General features: G+C 45.5%; 1 protein-coding gene across 1 annotated transcript in view; it reads right to left on the bottom strand.

The window, feature by feature from the left end:
- Stxbp1 (syntaxin binding protein 1) overlaps positions 1 to 9,751 on the bottom strand; it is a 73,031-nt gene extending 63,280 nt beyond the window's left edge. The window contains exon 1 of the mRNA XM_013021321.1: positions 9,521 to 9,751. Coding sequence (XP_012876775.1) covers positions 9,521 to 9,557 — 37 coding nt within the window. The 5' untranslated portion in view covers positions 9,558 to 9,751. The remainder of the gene's footprint in view (positions 1 to 9,520) is intronic.
- Between the last annotated feature and the right edge of the window lie 6,980 nt (positions 9,752 to 16,731).

Genomic DNA, 16,731 nt, shown 5'->3' with positions numbered 1-16,731 from the left:
CATGAAGCCCTGAGTTTGATTCCTCAGTACCACATAAACAGAAAAAGCTGGAAGTGGTGATGTGACTCAAGTGGTAGACTGCTAGCCTTGAGCAAAAGAAGCTCAGAGACAGTGTTCAGGCCCTGAATTCAAGCCCCAAGACTGACTAAAAAAAATGAAAACTTTAAATCGAAAGGTCTATTTGATAAGGAAATATAAGTTGCCAAAATTGATTCAAGAAGTAGAAAACAAATACTATTTGGCAGAGTATTGGTGGCTTATACCTGTAATCCTACTACTCAGGAGATCTGAGGATGGTGATCTGAAGCTAGCCACGGCAGGAAAGTCAGTGAGTCTCTTTTCTCTTATAACCCCAAAAAGCCAGAATTGAAGCCATGGCTCAAATGGTAGAGCCTTGAGTGAAAAAAAAAAATCTCAGGGACAGCACCAGGCCTTGAGTTCAAGCCCTAGGACTGGTGCCAAAAAAAAAAAAATATTTACCCATTGTTGCATAATGTAATTAAAGCAACTTAAAACAGCAAACATTTATTCTCCCAGAGATTCTGGGGTATAGGAATTCAGAGCATGTAAGCAGTGTTCTCTTGGGTCAAAGTCACCATTAAGTGCCATCAGCTCTAGTTTGTCAAGACTAGAACTGAAGAATCCACTTATGTCTTCCTGTGCTGTTTGTGGCCTCAGTTTTCTTGCTGTCTACTGGCCAGAGACCTCAAATATTGCACATGGGCCTGCAACAGGGATGCTCTCCCAAGAAACAAAGTGTTTCATAATGGTCTAGTTTAAAAGTGATGTACAGTGACTTTGTGGATGGCAACTACACCAGGGGTAAGTACTGACAGCAGGGCCACTGGAAGCCATTCTACCCCCAAACAGGAAATAGAACTTCTAGAACAGGGCTTGAAGACAGCAGCAAATGGAGAAGAAAAACAGCAATGACAATTAACATTTTTACTTTCTTTGCTTCTAGATTATTGGTTTCTCTTAATTTACAATGAGCTCTACTTTTACAATCTGAAAAAGAAGTTGTTGGGTTTTAAATCTATGTAATCATTTTTTAAAAAGTGATGAATCAGTGGCACTCACTAGACACTATTTGAAAATAAACTGTAGAACTTACAGGTAGGGATAGGAGGGAAAAACTGGGATAGAAAAAGGGAGGGGTGACATGGTCCAAAAGGCAATGTACTCTTTATGACTTATTAACTGTAACCCCTCTGTAATCACTTTTATAACAAAATTTTATATATATATATATATATATATATATATATTTAAAGTAGAGACTGCAGCTCTGGCTCTAGAAGCATCTAAGAGCTCCAGCTCATCCTCCTCCTACTCCTCTCACGATAGAATAACCCTTCACTGAGAACCTACCATCTACCAGGCACTGCACTATTCACTCAGAACATTACTCCTGATACTCCTATCCTGAGTGGATATAATTATCCCCACTTAATAGATGAGGAAACAGGCACAGAAAGATGAAGTTACTTAGAATGAATACAAGTGATCAAGCTAGATATCAGAACAAAATTCTCTGGCTCTCAAAGGCTGAGCTTTCTTTTTTTTTTTTGGGGGGGGGGGTGGTCCAGTCATGGGGCCTGAACTCTGGGCTTGGGTGCTATCCCTCAGCTCTTCAGCTCAAGGCTAGCGCTCTACCACTTGAGCCACAGCACCACTTCCAGCTTTTTTTTTTCTGCTTATGTAGTGCTAAGAAATTGAACCCAGGGCCTCACGCATGCAAGGCAAGTGCTCAACCACTGAGCCACCTTCCCAGCCCTTTTTTTTTTGGCTGGTCACGGGGCTTGAACCTGGGCCTGGGCACTGTCCCTGAGCACTTCAGCTCAAAGAAAGCACTCCTCCACTTGAGTCACAGTGCCACTTCTGGTTTTCTAGTGGTTAACTGGAAATAACAGTCTCTCGGACCTTCCTGCCTGGGCTAGCTTTGAACCACAATCCTCTGATCTCAGCCTCCTAAGTAGCTAGAATTACAGGCATGAACCACCAGTGCCTAGCCTGGCTGAGCTTTCTTGAGTAGGCCTCAATATCTGGACCACCTGGATCCCTAAATCTCCTCTCTAAGCTTCAGAAGGAAGAGAAAGGCACCAATCCCCAAGAACTAGGAAGAGATCGGAACAGCTGTCCGTACATTTGATTTTTTTTTTTTTATGGTGTTATACGAGCTGGGAAATTCTAATGCTCCAGGGAAGTCAGAGATCTGTGCTTTTCTAACTGATTAACACAAGTCATGATAGTTCTTAATCCCTGGTCAAGAAAAGCTTACATATCCCTCACTACTCATCTTTCCAATATGTTTGCAGATCATTTATTTTCTAATTTTTGTTTTGTGCTAGTGCTGGGGCTTGAACGCTCATTTGGCTTTCTTGCTCATAGTTGGCACACACTACCACTTGAGCCATGTCTCCAGTCCAATATTTTGTTGGTTAACTGGAGATGAACTCTTGCAGACTTTTCTTCTACTCTTTGAAGAATACTGAGAATGAAAAGACAGCCTACAAACTGTGAGGAAAAATGTTTCTAAGTAATATACCTGATGAATATTTGAAGACCTTTCAAAACTCAGTAACAGAAAAGCAAGTATCCAAATTAAAAATGCGTAAAGATTTAGAGCTAGGCACTGGTAGCTCACGCCTGTAATACTAGCTACTCAGGAGGCTGAGATCTGAGGATCACAGTTCAAAGCCAGCCTGGGCAGGAAGTCCGTGAGACTCTTACCTCCAATTAACCACCAGAAAACTGGAAGTGACACTGTGGTTCAAGTGGTAGAGTGCTTGCTTTGACCGACAAAAAAATAAAAATAAATAAATAGAAACCACAAAGAAAGGTATATTGAATTATATGAGTTTTGGTCTTAATATTCCTTTTGGCGTTAATAAGGATATTTATTTGAATGATTTTAAAGAAATATGTGAAAAATGCTTAACAACTACAAAATTAAAATTATGCAAATACTATCACCATGTCTACAGCTTTGAAATATCAAGTGCCACCAAACTGGTAGGAATACAAAATCCTATTGCCACTTTGGAGAACAGTTGGCAGTTCCTTATTATATGACCCATTAATCTCAATCCTAAGCAATTATGAAGCTATATGACATTTTGTTCACAAAAATAAACCTGGGGGGGGGCGGCTAGAAGTGTGGTTCAGCAGGATAGCCCCTGTCTAGCAGGCATGAAGTCCTGAGTACTTATCACTTTCATCCCATCACACACCATGGCTGACTTTCCACCTGATCTCAGGTGACCTCTGCCCCCAAATGGCACTGATTTTTTTTTCCATTGGTTTCCTTAAACGAAAAAAAATCTCTATGTGACTACTTTGTTCATAATTGCTCCAAATAAGAAACAAATTAAATGCCCTACAGCTAAAGGATGGATAAACTGTAGTACCTCCATACAATAGTAAATTAATAATGAAAAGGAACAAACAACAGATTTAACACTGATGAGTATCAGATGCAATGTACTAAGTGAAAGAAGTTCTTTTTTTTTTTTTTTTGGTCAGTCGTGAGGCTTGAACTCGGGGCTTGGGCACTGTCCCTGAGCTCTTCAGCTCAAGGCAAGCATTCTACAACTTGAGCCACAGCATTATTTCCGGTTTTCTAGTCGTTTATTGGAGATAAGAGTCTTAGGCACTTTCCTGCCGTGGCTGGCTTTGAACCACAATCCTCAGATCTCAACCTCCTGAGTATCTAGAATTACAGGCATGAGCCACCAGCGCCTGGCAAGAAGTTCTATTTTTATTTATTTTTACTTTTTTTCCCCCCTTGTCCTGGGCTTGAACTCACAGCTGGGGCACTGTCCTTGAGCTTCTTTTTGCTCAAGGCTAGAACTCTACCACTTAAGTCACACCACCACTTCCAGCTTATTCTGTTTATATGATACTGAGGAATCAAAACCAGGGCTTCATGCATGTTAGACAAGCACTCTACCGCTAAGCTACATTCCTAGCCCAAAAAGTTCTATTTTTTTGGAGGGGGGGGTAGGGGTCGTGGGCGGTCGTGGGCCTTGAACTCTGGGCCTGAGCACTGTCCCTCAGCTCTTCAGCTCAAGGCTAGCGCTCTACCACTTGAGCTACAGTGCCACTTCCCATTTTCTGATGGTTTATTGGAGATAAGAGTTTCACGGAGTTTCCTGCTGGGGCTGGCTTTGAACCAAGATCCTCAGATCTCAGCCTCCTCTGAGTAGCTAGGATTACAGGCATGAACCACCGGTACCTGGCAAGTTCTATTTTTAAAGGTACACACTGCATGGTTCCAATGACATGACATCCTGGAAAAGGCAAAACCATAGGGAGCCGGGCACTGGTGGCTCACGCCTGTAATCCTAGCTACTCAGGAGGCAGATCTGAGAATCTCCGTTCAAAGCCAGCCTGGGCAGGAAAGTCCGTGAGACTCTTATCTCCAATAAGTCACTAGAAAACTGGAAGTGGCACTGTGGCTCAAGCGGTAGAGAGCTCGCCTTGAGCTGAAGAGCGCAGGGACAGCGCCCAAGCCCAGAATTCAAGCCCCACAACCGGCCAAAAAAAAACAAAAGAACATAGGGACAGAAATTAGTTGACTAGCCGCCAGCGGCCAGAGATGGGAGAAGAAACTGATCATAAAGGGATAGCATAAGGGAATTGGGGGAGGGTTACTATTCTCTTATTTTGACTATAGTAGTGGCTTTACAATTGTATATGATAGCTGAACTTTGAGGAACTGTTCACTTTTTAGTGAATTCACTCTTTTCGTGAAAACTGTGCTTTGATTCTTAAATTAAAAACATCAAGAAGTATTTAATATATTTCAAAATATATGGGCTGGGAAGATGGCTCAGTGGTAGTGCACTTGCCTTGCATGCATGAGGCCCTGAGTTTGATTCCTCAGCACCACATAAGCAGAAAAAAAAAAAAAAAAAGCTGGAAGTGGCGCTAGTGGCTCAAGTGGTAGAGTGCTAGCCTTGAGCTGAAGAGCTGAGGGGCAGCGTCCAGGCCCAGAGTTCAGGCCCCCCGACCAGACACAGACACAGACACACAGACACACACACATACACAAATATATATATATATATATACATACATACTTAAGTAGGTATAGGCTAACCACAGGTTTCTAACTTTTCACACAGTAATCCCAGTTACTGAGAAAGCTAAGATCTGAGAGTCACAGTTTAGAGCCAGCCAGGGTAGACAAATCCAAGAGACTCATATCTCCAATTAATCAGCAATATATTAGACTGGCTCAAACAGTAGAGAACCAACCATGAGCAAAAATGCTGAGTGACCTGGGTGCTGGTGGCTCACACCTGTAATTCTAGCTACTGAGGAAGCTGAGAGCTGAGGACCAGGCAGAAAAGTCCATGAGACTCTTATCTCCAATTAACCACCAAAAAACTGGAAGTAGAGGTATGGTTCAAGTGGTAGAGGATAGCCTTAAGCAACAAAAGCTTAGAGATAGCACTCAGGCCCTGAGTTCAAGCCCCAAGACTGGCACCAAAAACAACAAAAACTGAGAGGGAGTTGGAGACCCAAGGTAAAGTCTCAGTTCTGACACAAAAGATAAAGAAATAGGTAAATACAAGGCCAGGGTGCTGGTGGCTCACACCTGTAATCCTAGTTACTTGGGAGGCTGAGACCTGAGGATCAGGGTTCAAAGCCAGCCTGTGCAGAAAAGTCCTTCGAGACTCCTATCTTCAACTAACCACTGGAAAACTGGAAGTGGAGTTGTGTCTGAAAATACTAGTAGAGTGCTAGCCTTGAACAAAAGAAGATCAGGGATAGTGCCCTGGTCCTGAGTTCAAGCCCTATGACTACACTCCCCCACAAAAAAGTACACAAATAAGCAAATAATAAGACTGAAGACTGCTTCAATCTAAGTGACTTCTCAACTTTTATCTATGAATCATTGTCCCATCTAAAAAAGGTGTTTTTTGTTTTGGGTTTTTGTTTGTTTGCTTCTGAGACAGGTCTCTATGTAGCCCAGGCTTGAGACCCTCCTATTTCAGCCTCCCAAGTGCTGGGATTACAGGTATAAACCATCACACCTGGCTCTAGCCATATGTTCTATTTGATTCTTTCATTTTTTGCACTTCTTTCAAGAACTTTGCCCAGTCTATTTTCTCCACCAAAACCACAGTTCCAAGAATAGAGATAGGTTATTTCTTTTCTCAAGTCCTTCAACATTTTTCTTTTTTTGTTTGTTTGAAACAGGTCTCATTGTGTAGTCCAGACTAGCTAGAACTTGCTATGTAGCCCGGGCTGGTACAAAACTCCCAATGCTTCAGCCTCAACCTCCTGAGTGCTTGAATTACAGGAGTGCACAACATCTTAACACTTTTACTACTCCCTATGGATTTTTTTATAATGATAATATTTACTAAATTCACTATGTGTAAGAAACTGTGTTAAGTGCTATGCCAGCCTGCTCTTATTTAAACTCATAAACTCCACAAGATAAAGTGTTATTATTATCTACTTTATAGATGAAGGAATTGAGGCATAAAATGGGTCTGAATTTTATCCCAGAAGTCTAATATCAGATTCTAGTAGTCATTATGCTTTAGTGTCATTCATTGAACGGTAACTGGGTACCAGCAACTAATTCAAGCACTAAGGTTAGACATAAGAATGAGACAAGATTCTACTCTCCCTTAAAGAATTTACAGTCTAGTTGGACAAGACCAATAAAATAAGTGCATTACACTAAGTATGTTCTAAGTGGGTTAAGGAAGTGACAGGAAAAACTTCCCAGAATGGTGTTTATCCCGAAAAGAGTGAGAACAGTTCCAGGTTTGACTCAGCTGTCAGCTAAGACTCTAGTAAGCTCTAACCAAATGTTTCCCATCCTCGTAGTTTTGGTATACTATAGGATATTAATCTAGACTATAAAACAAGTCTGTGAAGGTTTTGTAATTGGTGCACAGTAGTTAGAAAATGTCTTTATATCATTCTTATTTTTTAGAGAAAAAAACATTGCTAGAAATCCCATCTGAAATTAGGAGTCAGAATAAAGATTGCAATAATACAGTTTCCCAAAATCTATATCTAACTCATGGGTTAGGGGAATAGTATCCTGTTCTCACATGTACCAATTTTACGTAAAATTGGCTTGTTTTTATTTTTGTATACCAGTCATTTTGCTTTGTTTCAATAAATAAATAATTTTAATTGTATTGCAAATTAATTTTCTTCTTTCACCTTTATGATGCTTGCTTCTTTGGAAAAAAAAGAGTCAAAAGGCTGGGAAGGTGGCTCAGTGGTAGAGCGCTTGCCTTGCATGCATGAGGCCCTGGGTTCAATTCCTCAGTACCACATAAGCAAAAAATAAAAAAACCAGAAGTGGTGCTGTGGCTCAAGTGGTAGAGCGCTAGCCTTGAGCTGAAGAGCTGAGGGACAGTGCCCAGGCCCAGAGTTCAGGCCCCACGACCCGACCCCCCCCCCAAAAAAAGGAGTCAAAGGATGGAGAGTGAGAAGCTTACATAAACAAGCATTCTGGAAAAAAGATGCAAACAAAACATGATTTCTCTGACACATAGTGCACTATGTGTACTGAATGAAACATGTAACATTCCATTCCATCCTTTTTGAAAGAGGTTATTAAGGATAATTGTATACACAGAAGAGTGGACAAAGTTATCTTTTACTAAAGCTGCAAGGAAATGGACACTAGCTTTTTAAACTTTAATTAACACTGGTTTTAGCAAGTCATTTAACTGTTCCAACTCTCCATTTCTTTCCTTTCCATGGAGGGGAGGGGGCAGGGGAAAGGAGGTTGTTGACTTTAGAAATCCCTATGGATCCTTTTAGCCTTAAACATTTCTCCTCAGAAACAGCTCAAGTATCAGAACCTTTACTGCATGGGTTTTTATCATGGGTGTTATAGTAAACATTTTTTAAAATGTTCACTTGGGGTTCCATTCTTACAGCCATTTTCTTCAGATGGAATAGGTCAGATAAGATAACACAGCAAGATTCCCCAGTAGGAATTATTTCCCATTTACCAATGAAAAGAACAAGGAGGGGGGAAAATCCACTTCTGTTATGATGTTCAAAAACAATACTACACAGTCAAAAGCATAAAAGCATTCCATACCAGGAAGGGGGAAGGGGTGGCTATAATAGGAAAGGATCACCGCAAAGGAAGCTCTACACAAATATCCACCATTTTCATTCTTTTTTTTTCCTTTTTTTATCCTCTCCTAGAGAGAAAAGGCCAGTTTTTATTTTCTCTTAATCTCCGAAGAGGTAGCAAAAGCCACAGCAATCCCCGTGCATTGTTTTTGTTATAAAATACTGAAGCTGTGCTATTTTTGTTTGTTACACAGATCACCCATCTTATTTTCTTCCGAGAAGGCTGGTTTCCATATATTACCCACCAGCAGCCCTCTCGGGGAGCAGACACTCACCACTACCACCTTTTTTAATTTTTTAAATCCAAGCCCGTAAACAACCATTTCCTCTTTGCTGCAGCCGTCTGTGCTGCCTGTCTGGTTTTAGCCAAGCCAGGGGCTGAGCCCTGCAGACTGCGGTGCTGGGCAGGGCCAGCTTTCCGCATCTCCCCAGTGACAGAAGAGGGTTCGCGACCCTGATAAGACCCCGCCCTCAAAGCCAAGCCCCAGGAAGGAGAGGAAGAGAGAGCCTGGCGGCTTCCACCCAGAGCTTTAGGAAAACAGGCAAACAGGCGTCTCCGCCCCAGATCGGGCAGGAGTGGCCCCGGGCTGCACTGCGCGCGCCCAGCCGCTCCCAGGTGGGTACCCGCGGAAGGGGACCGCGGCTTGGCTCCAGGGAGTAGCGCAGAGGGGGTGGGGGGGCCGGGGGGGAAGAGGGGAGGGGAGGAGAAAGAAGGAAAAGGGAGGAGAGAGGAGGGAGGATGCAGGCCGGGATTTCGCTCATCACGATTCACAAGGGAGGGTGGGAAATGGGGAACTGTTGGCGACCGAAAAAGGAGAGGGATCGAGGGGGACTCGGGGAATAAAGAAGGCAAGGGAGGAGAGAGGGGAAGTGGGCAGGGGAAGCGCTGGGGTGCCTGGGGTGATGCCGCAGAAAAGGGAACTGGTAGGTTGGGGGCGGGGGTAGCAGGGCAGGGTGGCAGAGGAGAGACTGGGGTCTGCGGAGACGGGATGAGGTGACCGGGGACTCGGAGAGATGCAGCGGCGAAGGTGAGCGCGGGTGGAGGTAAGAAGGAACGAGGGGTGTCGATGAAGACACGGGGAGCAGGGGAGGGCGGGGAGGAGGGAGAGATGGAGGGATGGAGGGAGTGACGGAGGTGGAGGGCAGGGGTGGAGCAGGCCTGCGGAATGGGGGGGAGGGGAGGCGGGGGAGGGGAGGCGGCAGGCTGGGCGGCCGGACCGCGGGAGGCCCAGTGAGACTTCCCTCAGGGAGGGCGACGGCACCGGATAACGGAGCCCTGCGAGCTCGGAACCCCGGGCCTGATGGAGGCCCGGGCACTGACGCCCAGGGACCGGGCTTTCCCGGGGGCAGCCGCAGACCCCGCCTGCGGGCAGGACCTGCCTCTACTTACTCTCTCCGACCACGGCTTTGAGGCCAATGGGGGCCATGGCGCTGGGTGAGTCTCTGGGCTCCGACTTTCCTCTGGCGATGCTCGCGGACACTACCACCACCTCCTCCCCAGACCCGCGCGCTCTGCTGGCTGCAGCCCGCCGCCCCGCAGCCGCGCTCCGGATCCACTGACGCGCGGACTCGGCTCGGGGGCGCGGCGCCGGCCAGAGAGAGGCTGTGGAGCCAGCGGCGCACGAGGGGCGGGCCGTAGGGGGCGGGGATTAGCCCAGCCGTCAGCGTCACCCGCGCCTCGCCACCAATCAAATCGCGGCCCGGATGCTCAGCTCCGCCCTCTGGGATGCGGCTGGGCGTGAGGCGGCCCCTGGGCTGGTGCGGGAGTCGCGCCCTCCCCCTCACCTCACGCGCCGAGCGCGTGCACGCGAGTGAGTTCTCTAGGGTAGCCGTGCGCGCGCGCAGCCAGAGCACAGGGTCCTAAAGTCCTATTTACCGCCTCTGCACCAGGATCTCTGGCAGCAGGAATCTTCGGAAAACCCCTCTACAGTGCTATCTTTCCTGCTTCTTGGAACTGTCCATATTTCCCTGCCACAGAAGGATTTCTTTAAGAATTAATAGAACCACTCTTAGACACAACGCAATGTGAGGTACCTCTGTACCATCTCTATCTTTCTGGGTGTCTAGATCCATAGATCCACCATTTGCTGAGCTATTAGTATGTATCAAGCACCTTAGACGCATCATCTCACTAAAACCTCACAATAAATCAAGTATTGATTTTAATCTGCATTCCCAGATTGTCTTTTAAAAATCTGAGGCTCACGGAGCTGGGAAGGTGGCTCAGTGGTAGAGCGCTTGCCTTGCATGCATGAGGCCCTGGGTTCGATTCCCCAGCACCACATAGGAAAAAAGAAAAAAAGCCGGAAGTGGTGCTGTGGCTCAAGTGGTAGAGTGCTAGCCTTGAGCTGAAGAGCTGAGGGACAGCGCCCAGGCCCAGAGTTCAGGCCCCAACACCGGACCCAAAAAATAAAAATCTGAGGCTCAGGCTGGGAATGGAGTGTTGAAGCATGAAGCCTCAATACCACATAAACAGAAAAAGCCCAAAGTAGCACTGTGGCTCAAGTGGTTGAGTGCCAGCCTTGAGCAGAAAGAAGCTCAAGGATAGTGCCCAGGACCGGAGTTCAAGCCCCAGGACTGGCACAAAAAAAAAAATCTGAGGCTCAGAGTTGGAAAAAGTATAAAACTTACTGCCAGACGGTGCATCAATCATTCATTAACAAATATTTATTGTTCTCCCATGACTATGTGTAATCTGCTGTTCTGGGCATAGAATACCATCCTTGTCTAGAGTTCAGAAGTTCTTAATAGGAATATGGTATAGAAACAACTCTGAACTTAGCATCTCCTTCCTAGATACTACCTTCACTAAAATGGTCCTATGAGGGTTCTCACTGGACTTTTTAATTTCTTTGCGCAAGTAATGGGGCTTGAGCTCAGTGCCTGCAGTACACACTGTACCTTAGCTTCTTTGTTCAAGGTTGGCACTCTACCACTTGAGCTACATTTCCATTTCCAAATTTTTAGTGGTTAATTAGAGATAAGAGTATCATGTATTTTCCTTCCCTGCTGACTTTGAATTTCAATCTTCTGATCTCAGCCTCCTGAGTAGCTAGGATTATAGGCATGAGAAACCAGTACTTGGCTTCACTGGGCTTTCATTGTTAATGGTGAACACTGTTTTTGAAATAAGGAACAAGAGTTGGGAATGTATCCTGATGGTAAGAGGCACTTGCCCAGTTCATGAAAAGCCTCATGCTTGAATCTTGGCAAAATAAATGAGCAAACAAATAACAGAGCAAGCTTACTTCTGCTTCCAAAGAAAAACAAGTTGAGCTAATAAAAAAAAGAACAGGCAAGCTAGTAGTAAAAATCAGTTAACACTCATTAAAGATTTGGACCAGGCCAGGTGCTACTGGCTAATGCCTGTAATCCTAGCTACTCAGGAGGCTGAGACATGAGGATTAGGGTTTAAAGCTAGCCCTGGCAGGAAAGCTTGTGAGATTCCTTTTTTTTTTTTTTTTTGGGTCCGGTCGTGGGGCCTGAACTCGGGCCTGGGCACTGTCCCTCAGCTCTTCAGCTCAAGGCTAGCGCTCTACCACTTGAGCCACAACGCCACTTCTGGCTTTTTTCTTTTTGCTTTTGTGGTGTTGAGGAATCGAACCCAGGGCCTCAGGCATGCAAGGCAAGCGTTCTACCACTGAGCCACCTTCCCAGCCCCATCTTGTGAGATTCTTATAGCAAATTAGCCACCAGAACATCAGAAGTGGAGTTGTGAGCTGTGGCTCAAAGTGGTAGAGCCCAAGTGCATAGGTAATAAGTGATCAAGGAATGATCCAATTCTAGAATCTAAATTCTGAGCCATTATTATATACTGAACAAGAAGAGAAAAGCTGAAGCCTAAGGAGGACTTTTCTGAATTCATGGAGGCAATGTTGGTCAGCTGTAGACAAGAAACCACATGTCCTAGCTCAAGTCACAAGCTCCAAGCCAAAGTTATCATCTTCTCACTTTTACCCAAATCTACCTCAAAAGAACCCTTGAATGACTTCATAGAGAGAAGGTAATAATGTATCATTCCTTTACATTTTGGTCCACAGAACATATGACAGCTTTTGGGCATATTTAGAGGAGGAGATGGTTTGTATTGATGAAGGGACCCAGGATGCACTTGGGAGGCTACAGGTTTCTTCCTTAGCCAGCTGGTATGTGTCAGCAGAGATACCACAATTTCTGCATCTACTGTGAAAATATAAAGTAGGATCTGGAAAGTCATTTAGTGGCCAAGGAGTAGGAATGGTAAGGGCTCCTCTTGCCATTCATCCTGTCAATGGGTCAATGAGGATTTACTGAGTGCCATGAAAGTTCAGTTTTGCCCTCAGGAAGCTGTGTTCTAGCCAGACACCAGTGGCTCATGCCTGTAATCCTAGCTACTCAGGAGGCTGAGATCTGAGGATCATGGTTCAAAGCCAGCCTAGGCAGGAAAGTCAGTGAGACTCTTATCTCCAATAAAACACCAGAAAACTGGAAGTGGCACTGTGGCTCAAGCGGTACAGCACCCACCTTGAGCTGAAGAGCTGAGGTATAACACTCAGGCCCAGAGTTCAAGCCCCACAACAAGAAAAAAAAGCCATGTTCTGGTGCTAGTGACTCCCACTTGTAATTCTTGTTACTCAAGAGGCTGAAATCTGAGGCTCACTGACAAAGCCAACCTGGGCAGAAAAGTCTGTAAGTCTGTTATTACCAATTAACTACCAAAAAGCTGAAAATGGAGCTATAGCTCAAATGGTAGAAGCCCAGCCTTGAGAAAAATAGCCAAGCCAGAATACATGGCCCTGAGTTCAACCCCAGTATTAGCACCAAAAACAAACAAACAAACAAAACAGCTAAACAAATAAAATAAAGAAAGATATAGCAGCTTCTTAATTTCTGCTGAGGGAAGAACAAAAAAAGAATTATTTCCTGTAGGTGTGGACCAGAGATGTGTGCTAAGGATGTCCCAAAAATCAGAACTGATTATTCAAAGAACAAGCAGGGTGACAGACTGTGGACTCACCCAAGATTCCCTGACTGTGGGGTGTCAATCTGGAATCGCTCTAAATGTGTAATTTAAGACCTGGTTCTTGACATCTCTGAGTCATGATTTCTCCACCTGTAAAAAGGCATTAAACCATGCAGATAAGGTGGCTCTGAAGAGTCAGAAAAATGGCCATCATGAAAGGGTACCCTATGATCTCTATCCCTTATGTTGTCTTAGTTTGCCTAGAGTTCTCAGAAATTTCCACTCAATTCTCAGCGTGGCACTATTATTTTCCCACCTCAGGGAAATCAAGCCACTGGCATAAGGCCATACTGCTCTAAGAGCAGACCCAGGACACAACTTCCACTAACTTCCTGGAAGACCATTCCAGAGGCCAGGGCATAACCCCAAGACTCTGAATGAAGGATAGATTTGGAAATAGGAACACATTGTTTGGAGCACATGGAGATAGAACCCGAGTATTAGGGCCCAGAAAGGTTCACTGTGCACTGCACTGACCCAACACCAGCTCCTGCAGATCCCTGCACAGCTGCAGTTGCAGGATGCGAAGACTTGGTCCTCATCCAGGGCCAAACGCCCAGCAGGTGCACCTGCAGGTGCGCATGCGCGGCCTGCAGCCTCTGCAGAGCCGGCTGGGTGAAGGGCAGGCAGCAAGGGTGAGAAGAGTCCTGTGATCTACGCACGGGTCATGAGATAGCAGACATAGATGAACCAAAGGATGCCGAGAAGACACTCATACTGATGGCAAATTAAGAGAGAGGTGCTCAGAGGAATAGGGAGTTAGGAAACAAAGGAGCAAGAAATAGCAATGGAGTGGATTGGAGAAAGAAAAAACCAGGAGCAGTTGGTTGCATAAACTGGACCTATTGAGAGCATCCATCATGGGGATTCCTAGGCTTGGGCTTGGCAAGCACTCCTGGAGATCCTTCTACTTTGAGGCTCCATGATCAGGTGCATTTTCCTCCCACTCCCTTCCCCTGGATGGAGGGACACCAGTTCCCCCTGTGCTGTTTTAGGAGCAGTTTAAAAAAGGATTCAGCAAGGTAATATTTGTAAGGGGCCTTTATCCAATACTGGCTGCTTGGTATGGATCTAGTGAATGTTACCTATTAATACCATTGCTTTTTAAAAAATGATATAATGTGAGGCATCAGTGGCTCATGCCTGTAATCTGAACTACCCAGGAGGCTGAGCTCTGAGCATTGTGGTTAGAAGCCAGTCAGGGAAGCAAAGTTCATGAGGCTCTTATCTCTATTTAACCACCAAAATAAAAGGCTAGAGGTAGAGCTGGGGCTCACATGGTAGAGCATTAGCCGTGAGCTAAAAAAACTCAGGGACAGCACCCAGGATCTGAGTTCAAGCCCCAGGATGGGTACCCCCCCCAAAAAATAAATAAAATAAAAGCATAGGTAAGGTGTTTTTTTTTGTTTGTTTTTGTTTTGTTGTGTTTTTTGGTCAGTCGTGGGGCCTGAACTCTGGGTCTGGGTGCTGTCCCTCAGCTCTTCAGCTCAAGGCTAGTGCTCTACCACTTGAGCCACAGCACCACTTTCAGCTTTTTCTGTTTATATGGTGCTGAGGAATCAAATCAGGGCCTCATGCATGTAAGGCAAGCACTCTACCACTGAGCCACCTTCCCAGCCCATAGGCCAGGTTCTTGAGTTGAAACAACTGCAGAGGCCAGGCAAATGCAAGTGATACCACAGATGTGACCCACTGCAGAGTACATGCCTTGCCCAGGGCAGCAAGTCCTTACTCAAAGCCAGGCAGTAATTTCTATGACTGATCAAGAGTCTAGATTATAGAAATTGAGACATTTCCCCATGTTAAATGCTGTAATGGGTTCGTTTATTTTTATTTTTAAGAAGATGTTGTCTAGGCGCCATGTCTCATTCTTGTAATCTAGCCTTGATCAGGAGGATCAAGATTCCAGGCCAGCCAAAGCATAAAGTTATGGAATCCCATCCCAACCAATAAAAAAAAAAGCTGGTTGGGATTGGTGGTTCATGCCTGTAATCCTAGATACTCAGAAGGTTAAGATCTGAGAATTATAGTTTGAAGTCAGCCTAGGAAGGAAACTTCATGACATTTACCTCCAATTAACCACAAGAAAGACCAGAAATAGCCGGGCGCTGGTGGCTCACGCCTGTAATCCTAGCTACTCAGGAGGCTGAGATCTGAGGATCTCAGTTCAAAGCCAACCCCGGGCAGGAGAGACGGTGAGACTCCTATCTCCAATAAACCACCAGAAAACCAGAAGTGGCGCTGTAGCTCAAGTGGTAGAGCGCTCGCCTTGAGCTGAAGAGCTGAGGGACAGCGCCCAGGCCCAGAGTTCAAGCCCCATGACCGACAAAAAAAGAAAAAAAAAAAAAAAAGAAAGACCAGAAATAGAGCTGTGGCTCAAGTGATAGAGAGTGCTAGCCTTGAGCAAAGCAGCTCAGGGACAGAGCTCAGGTGCTAAGTTCAAGTATCAGGACCTACATTAAAAAAAAAAAAAAGCTGGACACTGTGGTACATGCCTATCACCCAACTTTAAAAGATGCCTAAATAGGAGAGCATGGTTCAGATTGGTCTAGGGCATAAAGGCAAGTCCCTTGAGATATATATCAAGTCCCAGTGGCTCACAACTCTAATCTTAGCTACTCAGGAGGCTGAGATCAGAGGATTGGGTCACATTTGAAGCCAGGTCTGATAGAAAAGCTTGCAACACTCATCTCAGTGAACCAGCAAAATGCTGAACTGGAGGAATGACTCAAGGAGTAGAATGCCAGTTTTGAGCAAGCAAGCCAAATGAGAATTTGAGGACCTGAGTTCAAGCCATGGCATTAACACACATAAAATAAAGGTTAAAGTCAAGCCAGGCACTGGTGCCTCACCCCTATAATTCTAGCTACTCAGGAGGCTGTGGTCTGACAAATGAGGTTAGAAGCCATCCTGGGCAAAAAAGCCCAAGAGACTTTTTTTTTTTGTCAGTCATGGGGCCTGAACTCTGGGCCTGCACGCTGTCCCTCAGCTCTTCAGCTCAAGGCTAGCACTTTACGGTTTGAGCCACAGCGCCATTTCCAGCTTTTTCTGTTTATGTGGTGCTGAGGAATCAAACCCAGGGCCTCATGCATGCAAGGCAAGCACTCTACCACTGAGCCACCTTCCCAACCCCCAAGAGACTCTTATCTTCTATTATTTCCAATTAATCAGCAAAAAGCTAGAAGTGAAGGTGTGCCTCAGTGGTATAGTCCTAGCCTTGAGTGGAAAAAAGCTAAAGGAGAAGGAAAAGCCCTGAGTTCAAACCCCAGAGTTCAACCCCCATTACTGGTGGGTGCATGTGCGCATGCGTGTGCATGCACACATGCACGCACACACACACACAAAACTTGGATCTTCCTTGCTCAGTGGGTGCCAGGGTGGTCCATACTTTGCACTGCTTATGCTCTCTCCAGGGTGTCCCAAGCATCCTTATTACACGTCCCCCACCCACTCCCCGCCCCAGCACCAGAGCCCTAAAAAGCTCACTAGAGTCTGAGGTAAGCAGGAGTACCCTTCCCCCACCCCCATTACACATAGGCTGTCTTTCTACCCACTCCCCAAGGCTTCCTGCCTGTTCTCCATGCCCCCTTCCCTCCCTC

Source organism: Dipodomys ordii, unplaced genomic scaffold, assembly GCF_000151885.1.
Source record: "Dipodomys ordii isolate 6190 unplaced genomic scaffold, Dord_2.0 Scaffold55, whole genome shotgun sequence".
Lineage (NCBI taxonomy): Eukaryota > Metazoa > Chordata > Mammalia > Rodentia > Heteromyidae > Dipodomys > Dipodomys ordii.
Note: the sequence above shows the minus strand (reverse complement) of the source record. Positions and strands in the feature narration are given on the sequence as shown.